This window comes from Nyctibius grandis, chromosome 6 (assembly GCF_013368605.1).
Source record: "Nyctibius grandis isolate bNycGra1 chromosome 6, bNycGra1.pri, whole genome shotgun sequence".
In the NCBI taxonomy this organism is placed as follows: domain Eukaryota; kingdom Metazoa; phylum Chordata; class Aves; order Nyctibiiformes; family Nyctibiidae; genus Nyctibius; species Nyctibius grandis.
In genome coordinates, this window is record NC_090663.1 from 78,502,167 (window position 1) to 78,516,161 (window position 13,995).

The 13,995-nt window shown below is 37.8% G+C and overlaps 1 protein-coding gene across 1 annotated transcript; it reads left to right on the forward strand.

Annotated features, from left to right (window-relative positions):
• The first annotated feature begins 141 nt into the window (after positions 1-141).
• MFSD8 (major facilitator superfamily domain containing 8) lies at positions 142-12,905 on the forward strand. The gene is made up of 12 exons (XM_068403077.1): positions 142-289; positions 1,920-2,005; positions 2,972-3,015; positions 4,182-4,422; positions 4,732-4,845; positions 6,209-6,353; positions 6,994-7,052; positions 8,140-8,248; positions 9,360-9,494; positions 9,879-9,982; positions 10,080-10,339; positions 11,105-12,905. The coding sequence occupies exons 1-12, from the start codon at positions 183-185 to the stop codon at positions 11,318-11,320; spliced, it is 1,620 nt and encodes a 539-aa protein (XP_068259178.1). The 5' UTR covers positions 142-182; the 3' UTR covers positions 11,321-12,905.
• The last annotated feature ends 1,090 nt before the right edge of the window (positions 12,906-13,995 follow it).

Consider the following 13,995-nt stretch of genomic DNA (forward strand, 5'->3'; position numbering starts at 1 on the left):
CCCGCCCGCTGCGTCTCGCGCTCGGCCGCTTCCGCGGCGCTTGACGGCGGCCCCGGGGCCTCGCGGCCTCGCGCCCGGCCCGGCAGCGCCCACCAGCGGCGGACGCGAAGGACGGCCGGGAGGGACCGGGGCCGGGGGGCGGATCCCGGCACTACGGGGCTCGGAAGCGGCCGCGGCTGGGTATGGCGGCCGCCGCGTCCAGTGCGGAGGTGACTGCTGACGGGCAGGAGCCTTTGCTGAGTCCCGGAGAGGCGGCGGCGGAGGAGGAGGAGGAGGAGGAGGAGAGCAGGTAGGGGCTCGTTCCTTCCCGTGCCCCCTCCTTTCTGAGGCGGTGAGGCGACTCGTGCCGCGGGCGGGAGGGGAGCTGCGCCGACAGGCGCCTCCCGCCCCTCCCTGCTCCGGGGGGTTGAGGCGGCGCCCCCACGAGTCACTGGGGGAACCGCCCGTGGGTGGCGAGTCCCTTTCCCCCCCTGCGTGGGTGCTTCACCCCGCAAGGAAAGCCGCGGCTTGAGGGAAGCGGCCGGCGGAGGGGACACGGACCGAGCCGCCTTTCTCGGGCGCTGTGGTGGCCCGGGCTGGCGGCGCCGCCTCCCTCCCCCTGCGCCCTCCCGGGATCTCGGACCGGCGGCGGCTCCTCAGCCTGCGCCGGGCTCGGGAGCGGGGCGGGGGCTGGTTCTGTCTGTAAAGAAACCCAGCGCGCTCGCTTGGGAAGTTTCTGAAAAGCATAAAATCCGATTGTTGTGGTGCTGAGCTCTCGGTGTTCAATAGCTCTCTTGTGCGGGCAGCTGTTGATCGCTTGGTTTTCTCCTTCGGTCAGGAAAACGACAGCGTCCGGAACGGGTAGGGGCGGCTGCTGCCGCGTGTGCTGAGGTGTTCTCGTACCTGAAGCGTACCGCTTGATTTAACTAAACCCCTGAAAGGAACCAAACATAGCACATGCATAGCACATACCAGAGTTTGACGACTTTTTCCTATGCGTGATGGGCAGTAACGTTACAAAGCACACTTAAAAACATCGTTTATGTGGTAAAACTTTCATTGAACCGAGGCGCTTCAGTGGTGTAAACATTTCTGAAGGAATAAATGTACAAATCATGCTGTGGAATAGCTCTATTAGCTTTAAAATTGTGCGTACGCCAAAGCCTATGCACGACTTATATAAACAATGTTTATAAACTATGTTCATGCATATATAACCTGGGTCTGCATCTTCTGGACAGAGATTATTTTGTTTAGAATACTTCAAAACGAAAAGAAGTGATGAACCCTGAAATGTTCTTGCTTCTAAAAAAGTACCTGGGTCTTTGAAGGTGCTTATGAGTTTTAGAAAAATAACTTATTGCTCACAAAGTTTGTAACTTCTATTTTAAATTTTTTTTCAGCCCTTACAATCTTCAGCAATATCTTTTACACACATCGTTTACATTGTATAGTTATTTTCTCATGGTAAGAATAGGCTGGCCATGCCTTTTAGTTTAATTAATAGTTGTTCAGGTGTGTGGGTTTTTTTGCTTTAAAGTCACAGTTCTGAGAAGATGTCTAGGGTTTTATGGTTTAATATGCACTACTTAAAGCCTTTACGTGATTATCTGTGGTGCTCCAAAGTGTGTATACAAAGTGACTGCAGAATTGAAGATCTCTCTAGATAAAGATCTCTTTGAGTAACATTTGAGTGCAATGGTACGTGATAGCATTTGTATTCGTTTTTTGATTTGTCAATCTAGTATTTTTCAGTGAAAAATTAGCTTGCTTCTATAATAAATTCTTTGTATTCTTTGCTGTATGGAAGTCCGTTCCTGCATAACAATTCACACAATCGTATTGAGGTTTGTCAAAAATGTTTTCAATGTCCTGTGGGAACAGCTAGAAGAGAATCTGATAATGATTTCTTTCTCTCTTGACTTATGGTTCAAAAACAGGGATGTTGTGGAAACACAAGAGCATTACAAGAGCAGGTGGCGATCCATCTGGATTATGTATCTTACTATGTTCCTCAGTAGTGTAGGTGAGTAAACACAGGTGGATTTCAATGTTATTTGCTTAATGAATGTATTTTGGTTTGAAAATCACAGGGTTTTCTAGATTTCAACTACATAGCTCCTTTAATGCTAATGTTCTTTTATAACCTTAAAAAGGTGCATTTTCTGATTCTTCGAAAGAGAAGATATGACTAGCAAATCAAACAAAGTTACATTTAATAGGATAAGTTAAATAATACTCTGTTTTGAGACTAAATGACATATTATTTAAATCTTTGTTTTATGGCTTTGTAATATTTCGGGGGAAGGTAGTGGCAGAGTAAGGTTATTGCTCAGAAACAAACAAAACAAAGGTCACACTTTTATCATCCAAAGTGAAACATCTAGGGAAAGAAAATAGGAATAATGCTGAGTTCTTAAGAGGCAAGATCTTTGTGGGAATGTGTGTCATCTGTATGAGAGCTTGTTTTCTCCTATGGGGTTTTGTGTCTTCACTGCAGAAAAAATTACTGTTTCATTACTAAATACCTGCCCCTGGGAACAAGACTTCTGCTAATTTTTGACAAGACTTCCGGTGATTTTCTGTGGGCCTAGAAATAATCAGGAAAATCATAGGATACTTCAGTGGGTTTTTTAAATTTGATGAATTAAAATGTCTTTGATAAATGAATACAAATATGTCAGTATGTCAAGAAATTATTTTCAGTTTGCTTGGTGCATCAGTATTCTTTTCATAGGAGTTTTTTTTGTTTAGTGTGTATGCACCTATAAAATGTCCCTTTAAAAATAGTTTCTCCTGTTAGGAAGAATTATCACTCCTTAAAAAAAGCACATAATACATAGTTTTTTCAGGTGACAGACTGATGCACAGTTTTAGACTATAATACACTTAGGAGCAGAAGAATGAACCTGTAATAACTGTTTCAGTAACTTGAATTACTGATAAACATGGCAAATAAAGTAACTTCAGTTATGTTTTTATTGCATTGCAGGTTTCTCAATTGTAATTATGTCTGTGTGGCCGTATCTCCAAAAGGTTTGTAAATATGTTTTTTTAATTAGTGAGAACAGAAAACTCCTGCTCAGAAAGTATGTATTACAAAACTTGGCGTTCTATTTAGGAAAAGAAATAGTAAAGGGAAGTGTGTGGCTATAAGAAACTTTTGTTTTGCCATCCACTTAGCTTTCATTATTTCATGTAAAATCTGTCAGTTGATTTACTGAATTGATAAAGGTACAACATAATCCAGAAATGTTTGGTTTTTCAATATAATTTCACTGTTTTCTTGGACAGAGAATCAACAGAAAACTCTTTATCTGAATGCATTAGTAGTGTTAAAACATAATATACAAGGCTTGTCTGCATTTTGGAAAAAAAAAGGAAGCTGGAGGTAGAAGTAGCTCTGTAAATGTCAGATTGTTGCACGTAGACCTTCTTGATATTCTTAACAGGGAATTGCCTGTGTTCCTGGATAGTGTTTTTAGTTTGTTTGGGTTTTTTTCCCCTCTTTGTTGCGTTCTTGTTATAAGTGGCATAAAAGGTCTCTAAAACTTTAATTTGTGCTAGAATTTTACTGCTCCTGGAATTGTAGACAATGGTTTCAAATTGAAATTTGGAAGAACGTATCCTGGGCAGGGTTCTAGAGGTATCGTTAAAATTGAGGCTGGTGCTGAATTCTTGGAGAAGAAAAGAAAATGCGTCATAAACCTTGTAACTCAGGACAGATTGAGGCATGTGCAGAGGTGACTTAAGTGATTCCTTGCTCCTGGCATGCAAACTGTCTACCCTACTGCTTCAGTTATGTCTATAGCCTATAACATCAGCACTTCTGTATGAAAACTATTTGAGTTTGCTGCAAGTGAGCCTTTTCCAGTCTCAGAAGCAAAGCACTTTTTATTGTTTGGTGCATTTCTGGAGACAGTTAGCCAAGGTTTGTTGCCCCAGACAAAGGACTATGTGAAAACAACTGCTTCTGAGACCCAGAGTGGGGTATTTAGATGAAACACAGCACAATGCCGTGCAGACACACTGACTCGTTTAGCAATAGCTTAGGTTTGACACTGCATTGCATAGTGCCTTATACCCTCAGAATTACTGTGCAGGGTCTTAGGTATCTCAGGTACCGATTCTAAAGTGGTTTTGTTCATATTATAAAATACTATAATACTTTACCCATAGAATTGATTAATTTGTTTCTGCAGGTTGATCCGACAGCAGATGCGAGTTTCTTGGGCTGGATTATAGCTTCGTATAGCATTGGCCAAATGGTTGCCTCTCCCCTGTTCGGCGTGTGGTCCAATTACAGGCCAAGGAGAGAACCTCTCGTTGTTTCAACTGCTATTTCAGTAGCTGCTAATTGTCTTTATGCCTACGTCCATGTACCTCATTCACACAACAAATACTACATGCTGACTGCACGTGCTCTTGTGGGATTTGGAGCAGGTAACCACAAAAGAATTTACATTTCTGAAAATTATTAAATTCTGTGTCTTGTGTAAGATAGTTAACATGATATTTTAGTACCAGATTTACCATTACGTGAATGAGAACTTATTACTTAACAAGGCAGTCAGCCAATACAAGTTTATAATAAAATTGTGTAGTTGTACAGTTGTGTATAAACACTGGAGGGAGTGCTGGGTTTAATTTTCTTGCAAAATAAGAAAAAAATAATAAAATAAATGTAACTGGATGATTTAAGAATATAACTTAGTATTTCCATGAACACTTTCTTGATTTTGTTTTTTTAAGGAAACGTGGCTGTAGTTCGATCGTATATTGCGGGTGCCACTTCTCTTACAGAAAGAACGAGTGCCATGGCCAATACCAGTGCCTGCCAAGCAGTTGGCTTCATATTAGGACCAGGTAAAGCATATCTTCTTTCCTCACTTCTCTAGTACTTTTTAGGATGAAATTGGGCATTGGAAGTAGGAATCCTCAGGAGCTGTATGTTGGGGATTTTAAGGCATAGTTTGTCAGCAGTATCAAAATCGAATAAAAAGGATCCACTTATATATACTTGTGTATGCCAATATAAATGAAATATGTCCAAAGACATTCTAATTGTTTGTGGTTAAAAACTAGCTGGTTTGGATTGCTGGCTGCAGGAAAAACAAGTTCCAAGATACTCTCTTGTACCAGTACCCACTAAATAGTCTACGACTAATTGCACTTTATTTATGGAGAAAGGAGTTTAACAGTACTGTACTCGGGCAAACATTTCCGCCTTTCTGAAATGCTTGAAATTTTCACCTTGCCTCACATGTTGTAGCAAATAACAACCAACAGAAATTTCTGATCTTGTAGTGGTAATCACAAAATGTTCACATTGGCAAAATTTTCAAGACATAGCACAGGTATTACAGAGAGCTAAGGCAACAAAGAGCTCAAGGGGTGTTTGTTAGATTAGGCGTAACTGTGGCTTCTGATACTCTGTCTGCTTCATGGGACAAATGCATTAGACGTGCCTTGTGGTTTTATCCTAAACAGCCTCTACTGATTACTTGTCTTCTATAGCTGGAGATTAAGATTATCAGATTAGTAGAGCTGAGGTGTTCTGTGTGTGGTAATACAATGAAGTGAACGTTTAGGGTTGAAAGTTTTTTTCTCCATTTGATTATTACTAGTGCTGTTGATAGAGCATTAAAGGGTCTACAGCAACAAACAATCTGCATTCTTTGTGTGATTTGCATAGAGTATAAATTTAGGTAATTCCCTTTCCTAATTTTATAGGGACTTTCAGTCTGTTTCCTAACAGTAATAAGCAAATGACCTGTCCCTAACAATCTTTGCTCTCCACCAATTTAAATTTTAATTAAAAAAACCCCCCCACAACTTCTTTTCTCTATAACTTGTGCTTAGCAGGAGGGATAGCCAAGTCCCAGGACCAAGGTTTTCCATGTAGGAGGAAGAGGAAAAAGAGTAAATCAGCTGTCTGCACACGGCCAAGGAAATTAACCATTGGTACACTCAGAATGCAGTTCTAGTTCTTTAAGTGTCAAGCTGTTATTTATACAGTGTATTTGTATGTCACCGAGTAGTTTTCTGGCTAGTTGAGATCCCACTGGTATCCATCAGTTTATTTAGAGTATGATTCTCAAAATGTAAAATGTTTGACAGCTATATTATTTAAATTTTACTTAGCAATTAGAACAACTTTGCTTATCCAATTTTATATGTTTATTCTATATGTGTTTTAATATTTTCTTAATACATTTATGTTTTTAAGTTTTTCAGACATGTTTTACACTTATTGGAGAAGAAGGAGTAACATGGAAATTAGTTAATCTTCAGCTGAACATGTACACGGCACCAGTTTTATTTGGAGCTCTCCTAGGAGTTATTAATATTATTCTCATCTTTGCCATATTTAGGTAATCAAGTCAAAAAAAGAGAAATATTCTACCTTGTTCTAGTGGGTGGCTTGTAACAAATAATATGCTGCTCATAAGGAGGAGTAGTAAGCCTGAAATCTGGAGCGCTAAAACTATAAGCTGTTGTTTATTTTTCAGGGTGTCTACCTGCTTTAATACAGACCTGTTTCATTATGTTCATAAATTAATCATAGTGGTGTTACGGCTCGAATGTAAACTGAAGAAAATGTTAGAGCTGTTAGATTATTAGCTTAGCCTTTGATATATTTTTAAAGTTGATGGTTTCTGCCCATGTTTTTTCTCTAAAGAGAAATAAGGTTAGCTTGTCTGTAGGGTTCTCACTGTCTGTGTCTTTCCTTTAAGAATCTTGAGGAGGGATTTTTATGCATTATCCCATTGGTGGCAGTGAGGGGAGGGGAGAGATGCACACAGACATGTGATATTCTCCCCCTAAAATATTTTCTTTCTTTATTTGGTGGTGTTCACTGCAGTCAAACATAGACTACACAGATGATGTTTAAAGGAGCTGGAAATAATTAGAATATAAGATTATGCCATTTAGAATTATTTTAATAGAAACTTGACTCAGTAGTAGATCAAATAAATATGTGTATTAATGAAGACAGTTCTAAATTTCTAGAGAGCATCGAGTGGATGACATGGGACGGCAATGCAAAAGTATCAATTCTGAAGGAGAAGGTACCTATGTTTTCCTGAAAACTTATTCTGTGATTATACTTTTGAAGTACACTTATTACATACAAGCATTTAGAATTATTATAAAGTCTGATGCATTGGGAACTCAAAGTGGAAAATAGGCTACATCTCTTTCTAACTGGTGCAGAAATTGGTTCAGGTCCATGTTGTGTCCATAGTGCTGTCTGGTAGCAAAGAAGGGGGGAAAACACTTGTATGGATCCTTCCAGATTTTCACCCTAGAACTGACTCTTCCAAGAGACAAGATTAAGTGAATGTGGACATTAAAAAAATCTCCCTTACTTCTACTCTGCACTCATACTTCTGTTCTGTGTCTTGCTGAGTAATATTGTTATTGCGTATCAGCTTTCCCATACGGCATCTTATGAAAAGGTGTATGTTGTGTAAGTAAATTTGGTTGGTGAGACTGAAGTACAGTAATTGCCACATACAGTGCAACAGCTTGTGGTCAATATATACCCTTTTTGTATGCAGTTCAGATTTTTTAAGACGTGAGTATCCCTTTCACTTGAAGAATAAAAAGTATATGAAGGATCATCTTAAACCTCTTTTCAAATCTATGGAAGTCACCAGTTTCAGTATTGTATTAGTTTTCTGTTTAAAAAGGGAGCTGTATGCACACATCACTCATAGGTGTGTTGTGTATGAAAACACTATGCCCAGGTTAGAGGAACAAAGGCTCAGTGATAGTGAGGAGTATTCTACTGTGTATTTTTGACCTCGCAAGAGGAACAGAAAGTGTTTTGGTTTCCATTGTTAAGATATTTAACCAAGTTTGCTTATTTTGCTGTCCCTCAGGACTTGTCAGTCCCAGTGTTACAGTGGGAAAACAGATGGTATAACCAATTTGGAAATAATTTTCCCTCGCTGTCTGAGCACTTGAAGTTTCAGCAATTCCATTTTGATTTAAAAACATTATACTTAGATTGTCAAAATATAATTGCCTAGCTGCCCACCAATCTGCACGTTAAATACTTAATAGAATAAGGAAATCATTACTGTTTGTAACTTATGGTGGTGTAAAAAAAGCTCAGTTTGCAGTTTAGATTATTCTTCTGTTTTGTTGCAGAAAGTGGTGTTCTGGATCAAGATGCAGAAGGAAACGTTGACCACGTTGCTGTGGTAGCAATCAATTTGCTTTTCTTTGTCATCTTGTTTGTGTTTGCTGTCTTTGAAACGTAAGTTTGTCTGTTTTCTCTCAAAATACTTAGACATGTAATGTAGTTAGACTGGGTGTGCATGTAAAGGCTTTTCTGTTGCACTCATTTTCTTAACTGTACTCTTCATAAATAGAAGTCCAAAACTATATGCAATCAAATTGATGTGTACTGAAATAGAGTGATTAATTAAAGGTCAGTAATAACTAAAAATAAGTAGCATACAGTTTGTGGTATGTGAAACATTAATGTAAAAGCTTCTGAATGGATGCAAACCTATATCCTCGACTTTTTAAGTGTTAAAAAAAAAAGTCACTTAATTTGGGCTACTGAAAATCTTCCGAGAAAACTGTGTTTTCAGTTGAGTATCTTGTTCTATACTTTTCATTTTAATATTTTGGAATTTCTTAGTATGATTCTGATTAGCTCCAAAAGCTCCAGCGAAGTTCTTATTTCAGTAGTGAGTAAAACAATTGTTTGGTACGGTTAATGGAATTGTAATCTTAAATACACTGTTTTACGTGACGGTTTTTTTTACCTAAAGACGTATGTTATTCACTCCCAAATCTTCTGTGTGTAAGAAAACAAGTAAAACATAACGGCATTACCTCAGACTTAAGTCTACTTCATTTTTTTAATTTATAAAATACTTAGAGGGTATAAGATTTATTTTGTAATTTTTTTGAGCTCTAACGTAGCTATTATTTATCAATATGTCTCTGTCTTAATTGCGTTATTTTTAGAAAATTGAGTTCCTAAAGACTGGTTGGTTGCTAAAACTGGAACAGTATTAAATGTTTATTATTTTTATACTCACAGGGCCTGATTTTTTTTCTCTCTATTACTCTTGCTTTGGTTTATTTGCATCATCTTTTCATGAACTATCGGAAATAATTAATGATGCTTCAGAGTATGGCTGGTGTAATGCAGTTGTAAATTTTGTCTAGTGGACTGTTTTTAATAAATGATGCACGACAATTAGTTGATAACTAGCCTGTGTTTTCTGATAGGCCTGTCAGGAGGAAAGGCTTCTGTACCACTGTGTTTGATGTTTGGGACAATATATGTGTGGAAATGACTGTATAGAAGAAGCTTTTTTTTAATTAATGTAATTTTTGTTCTGTCAATTTAGTATAGCGACTCCATTGACGATGGATATGTATTCCTGGACCAGGAAAGAAGCTGTTTTTTATAACGGAATAATCCTTAGTGTGGTTGGCATTGAATCGGTTATTGTTTTCATGGTGGTTAAAACACTATCTAAAAGGTAAGTTTTTGGAGTTTATCAGGATTTTGTTACTTAAGTTACCTAAGTGTGAAAAGCTTTATGGCAAAGCCAAATCTGCATTACTTAAATCTTCTACTTGTTAACGAATTTGGGGTTACTGTGACAATGAAGTACTTCCAGTTTTGACACAGCCACGATGCTGTGGTCGTTCTTCATTATGTTAACATAATGCGCTTCCTTGTCTGTCTTTTACCCTTGAATCACAAGAAAAACAGGTTTTAAGTTACTGTTATTTTGCCGTTTTTCTCGCAGGTGTTTTGGTCAGGCATCTTTTCCACGAACTAATGGGCTATGTCATTAACATCTTCATAAATTTTACTTTAATTAAATGGTATATTTAATTGTAATGTCATTGTTTGATAGGACTGGTGAGCGTGCCATACTCCATGGAGGCTTACTGATTGTCTTGGTTGGATTCTTTATCTTACTGCCATGGGGGAAAAAACTACCAAACATCCAGTGGCAAGGTATAATTCAAGTCATACTACACTATCATCATAATGTTTTTTGGAAAGCTTTTTATTGTATTTTTTTCTTAATGGCATGCATAACTTATTTTTACAGAAGTAAAGAATAATTCCATTCCCAGAACAACTTCCATTGAAATGTTAATGCCTTTCTGGAGTTTGCAAGCAATGCAGCTTCCATCCAACCACACAGTGGAACCCGTAGGCTGCCCTGTCACACAGTCCTGGTGCCTGAATACTCCTATGATCTATCTGGCCCAGTACATCAGCTCTGACATACTCATAGGATTGGGCTATCCCGTTTGTAATGTCATGTCTTACACTTTATACTCAAAAATTCTAGGACCAAAGCCTCAGGTAAGCATGATGCCTAAACAGTTTATTTCATTTGCTCTCCAGGACTTGCACTCTCTTTATTAGAATGAGGGATCTAGCTAAAATTCCTTTCGTCTTTAGCCAAATAATAGTACATTTCAACTGGGGCAGTAGTTTCCATGAACTCTATAATCTTTTGTAAAACCCAAGGCAAGTCCCTGGAGGAATTAGAAAGCAAGGCTGGTACTGCAATCTATGGCAAATCTTACAGTGCAAAAATTTCAGAACAACTAAGCCCAAAGCTTGTGACTTTCGTGACTGTTCTGGAGGAGTCATTTTTGTAACAACCATTTATATATTTGGAATATCAGTACAGAATAATGTTCCTCTTGCTAAGTGTACTATATAAAGACTACAAATGCTATGATATCTCCAGTTATTGACTTTTTACAGTGGTGAAACACATAGCAAGCTGATATTACTGCTTAACAAAAAATTCTTCATTTTTCACCACTTATCGTCTCATTTTTTCCATGTGATATTTTGCTGTAAGAGACTAAATGCTTTGAGCCAGAATGCCTTTTTATTAGAAAACTATAGAGTATGTAGCTCAGTGGAGCCTTTGAATTAATGCTTAGAGAAGCTGAGCAGTACTCTTGGAAACAAAGTACTCAGTATGTTAATAAGTTATGAAAGATAAGCAATTGCTTAAACACTTCTAAATTTTCTAATTAGGGTAATTGGTGGGAATTATTGGCTAGCCAAATAATTCCTGTATCACTAACATAAGCTTTTGGTTTTCTGTAGGGTGTCTACATGGGATGGTTAACTGCCTCTGGAAGTGGAGCACGAATACTTGGGCCTGTTTTTGTGAGCCAAATATACACTCACCTGGGACCACGTTGGGCATTTAGCTTAATCTGTGGAGTAGTTGTTGTCTCTCTCTTACTCTTGGAGATAGTATACAAGAGACTAATAGCATTTTCTGTCAGATATGGAAGGATGCAAGAAGAGAATTGTTAAATACATATTAAAAATAAAAAAAACCAAACAAAAACCCTAGAAATAATACTTTAGTTTAGTATGACTTTTTAATGAGGAGTACCTAACTGCTGACCTTGTTGGCTGTATGCTAAGAGCTGTAGACCTGTACTTACACATTGACAGAACACCTAACTTGGTCGTATCCTGATATATGGTTACACCTGCTGCAACAGAGCTGTTGTATGCTGCTTTCCTAGCAGCAGGGGAAGGGATGTGAACAAGTGTCACGGTTTAAAGTTAGGTCAATATAACGGCACATTTGAAATGTGTACAGTTTAAATGATGTACCTGTGTACTGAATGCAGCTGTGAAGGTCACAGGTTATGTGCATCCTTTCCAGAAAGAAGTAAAAGAAGTATTTATCTTGATTCTGTGAATCAGGATTAGTAACTCTTTTGTAACTACAAGATTAGTTGAGCTGCATGCACTTTGTGTGGAACCATCACTACTTAAGTGAACCTTCTCACGTTCAGTTTGCTAGCTTGTAAGCACTGGTTAATACAAAATGTCTCACTTTGGAAACCATTACGTGTCGGTACATCTTCTCCAGGATTTCAACTGAAATGTGACAGAATTGTAGAGGAGGGTAGGTGACTGCTTGACAAGCAGTTTATGTGGCATTTGGGTATTTAAGTTGGTTAAGAGCCGTTGAAAATCACAGCCTCAGTGGCTGTTACTTGAACTACAGCGAACCATATGTGCAATTTTTCTTCTACTGTTTTGTTGAATGCCTTTTTGTAGCAAGAAAGATAACCTGCACAGAGTTGAACTATGCACAGCTCTTCTTAACTGTACTACAGGAAGGTAATACTAAGCATTATAGTTTACACTTTCATTCGTGAGAATGAATGCACTGTGCTGAGCAACCAGTGTTAATGTTAGTTAAGTAAAAGGACAAAACTGGCTCCTCAGGTGTTGATTATTATTTGTAGACTTATTTTTTGTGATAATATGGTACAAGAAACAGGAATTTACAATGTTTGAATCACTCTGTTTATTTTTAAAAGTGAAATAATAAGCTTAGGCCCCATTATGAAGGAAAACTATCTGTATGGGTTTATCTGTTTCAATACTACTGAGGAAAAAAAAATCTGGAATAACTCCAGTATGAGAGTTGTAGCTGCTGCATAATGTGTCTAGTATTTGATGCTTACTGAATTTATTAAATGTTATTAAGTATTCCTATGTAATCAATTGTTCAAACACTAAAAGACTACTGAATTAAAAGATTTATTTTTTCAATACTGACTGAAGGGAATACAGAAGTTTTATTCTCTCTCAGGCTCTCCTGCTGCAGAATTACAACGCTTTTATAAGCATCTCTTGTATATGCTAATTCATAATAAATAGTACCAGAAGTACTGTGTTTTGGTGGTGAAAAGAGAATGCAAAATGAAGAGCTTAGAGTTACAGCAACCAAAAGTTACTTCAGTCGTGAGAAACTGGTGTTACTTTAGACATGAGAAATGCAAGAGTTTTCAAAATGGCTGACATGGTTAGGATTTCGTGTTCTACAACTCACTTTGTGCTGAAAGTATATACATTGTAGGGTTTTTATTACTTCTGTTCTTCAGGCTAGCTAACTTCCAACTTAAAGAGTGAGAAAATGTTTGGGTACTTGAAGAGATGTTAGCTGTAACTTATTTAAAGGGTTAAGGATAAAACTAGATTCAAGTCTCTTTCTCCTGCAGTGAATACCTGTAGAATACAGAATACCCCTAAGAAGGGGTAGCCCATGCACATTAATATGTTTACATAATGATTAAAATAAGAAAGCAAGGTTTGAAATTGTTTGGCCATGACACCTGTTTTTATTTTCCTAGGTTGGTTGTATTTTAAGCTAGGGCTTGATTGTTATGGATTATCATCCTCTCATTCTTATAAAACATGTTCTTGTAGTCACAGGTAGGGCTTCTTATTTTTTGTTTATTCTGGTTAGCACTGTAATGTAACTGCACTTAAGTCACACTGTTCCTTACAAGCTAGCTTGTAAGGCTTACAAGCTTAGTTCTTTCTAAGCGTTTCTGCCTTTCTGCCCTCTGGCATGTACCTCTTCGGCTTTCTTCAACTGTTTGTCTGTTGACCTTGCACATCAAACTAGATTATATTATGTCTGAACTAAAGATACTCAGGGTGGCTGATAATGCAAGTTTTTAAGATGCAGTGCTGACTCACATCTTATTAAGGTTGACTGGCTACTTAAAGTCAGTTGATTTAAGTACTAAACCAAAATGTTTCTCCTAAGAAAGCTGGATTTATGTGCACGTTTGTATCTACAGGTATATTCAAAAAACCTTAAAGTCTGGATAAGAGGTATGCATACTACTTGGTTTATCAAAGACTTGTAATAATTAAGTTATTTTACCATGCAGTCATTCCATCTGAGTATTAAGGTCCAACATGAGAAGGTACACTTCTCAACTGAAAGCGCAGTTAAAAAAATAGTTCCTTTTGGAGAATTATTTAAGGCTTTTTTTTTTTAAGTGGTACTTTTATATCTTTCTTGATGTTCATGGTGCTAAATTCTTCATTTGCAAGCTATTTCCTTGATTTGGACATGGACAAAATTGTCTCTCTTAAAGACTAGATGAATAAGAAGAACTGACATGAAGACAAGGCTGTTTCAGCTCTAAGCTGAGCCTGCAAATTTAAAA

Excerpts from the sequence above, each read along its gene's own strand:
- MFSD8 (XM_068403077.1), top strand. The coding sequence starts at position 183 with ATGGCGGCCGCCGCGTCCAGTGCGGAGGTGACTGCTGACGGGCAGGAG. Across the intron at positions 9,983-10,079 it reads ACCAAACATCCAGTGGCAAG|AAGTAAAGAATAATTCCATT; the intron begins GTATAATTCAAG and ends TTATTTTTACAG. Across the intron at positions 10,340-11,104 it reads TTCTAGGACCAAAGCCTCAG|GGTGTCTACATGGGATGGTT; the intron begins GTAAGCATGATG and ends GGTTTTCTGTAG.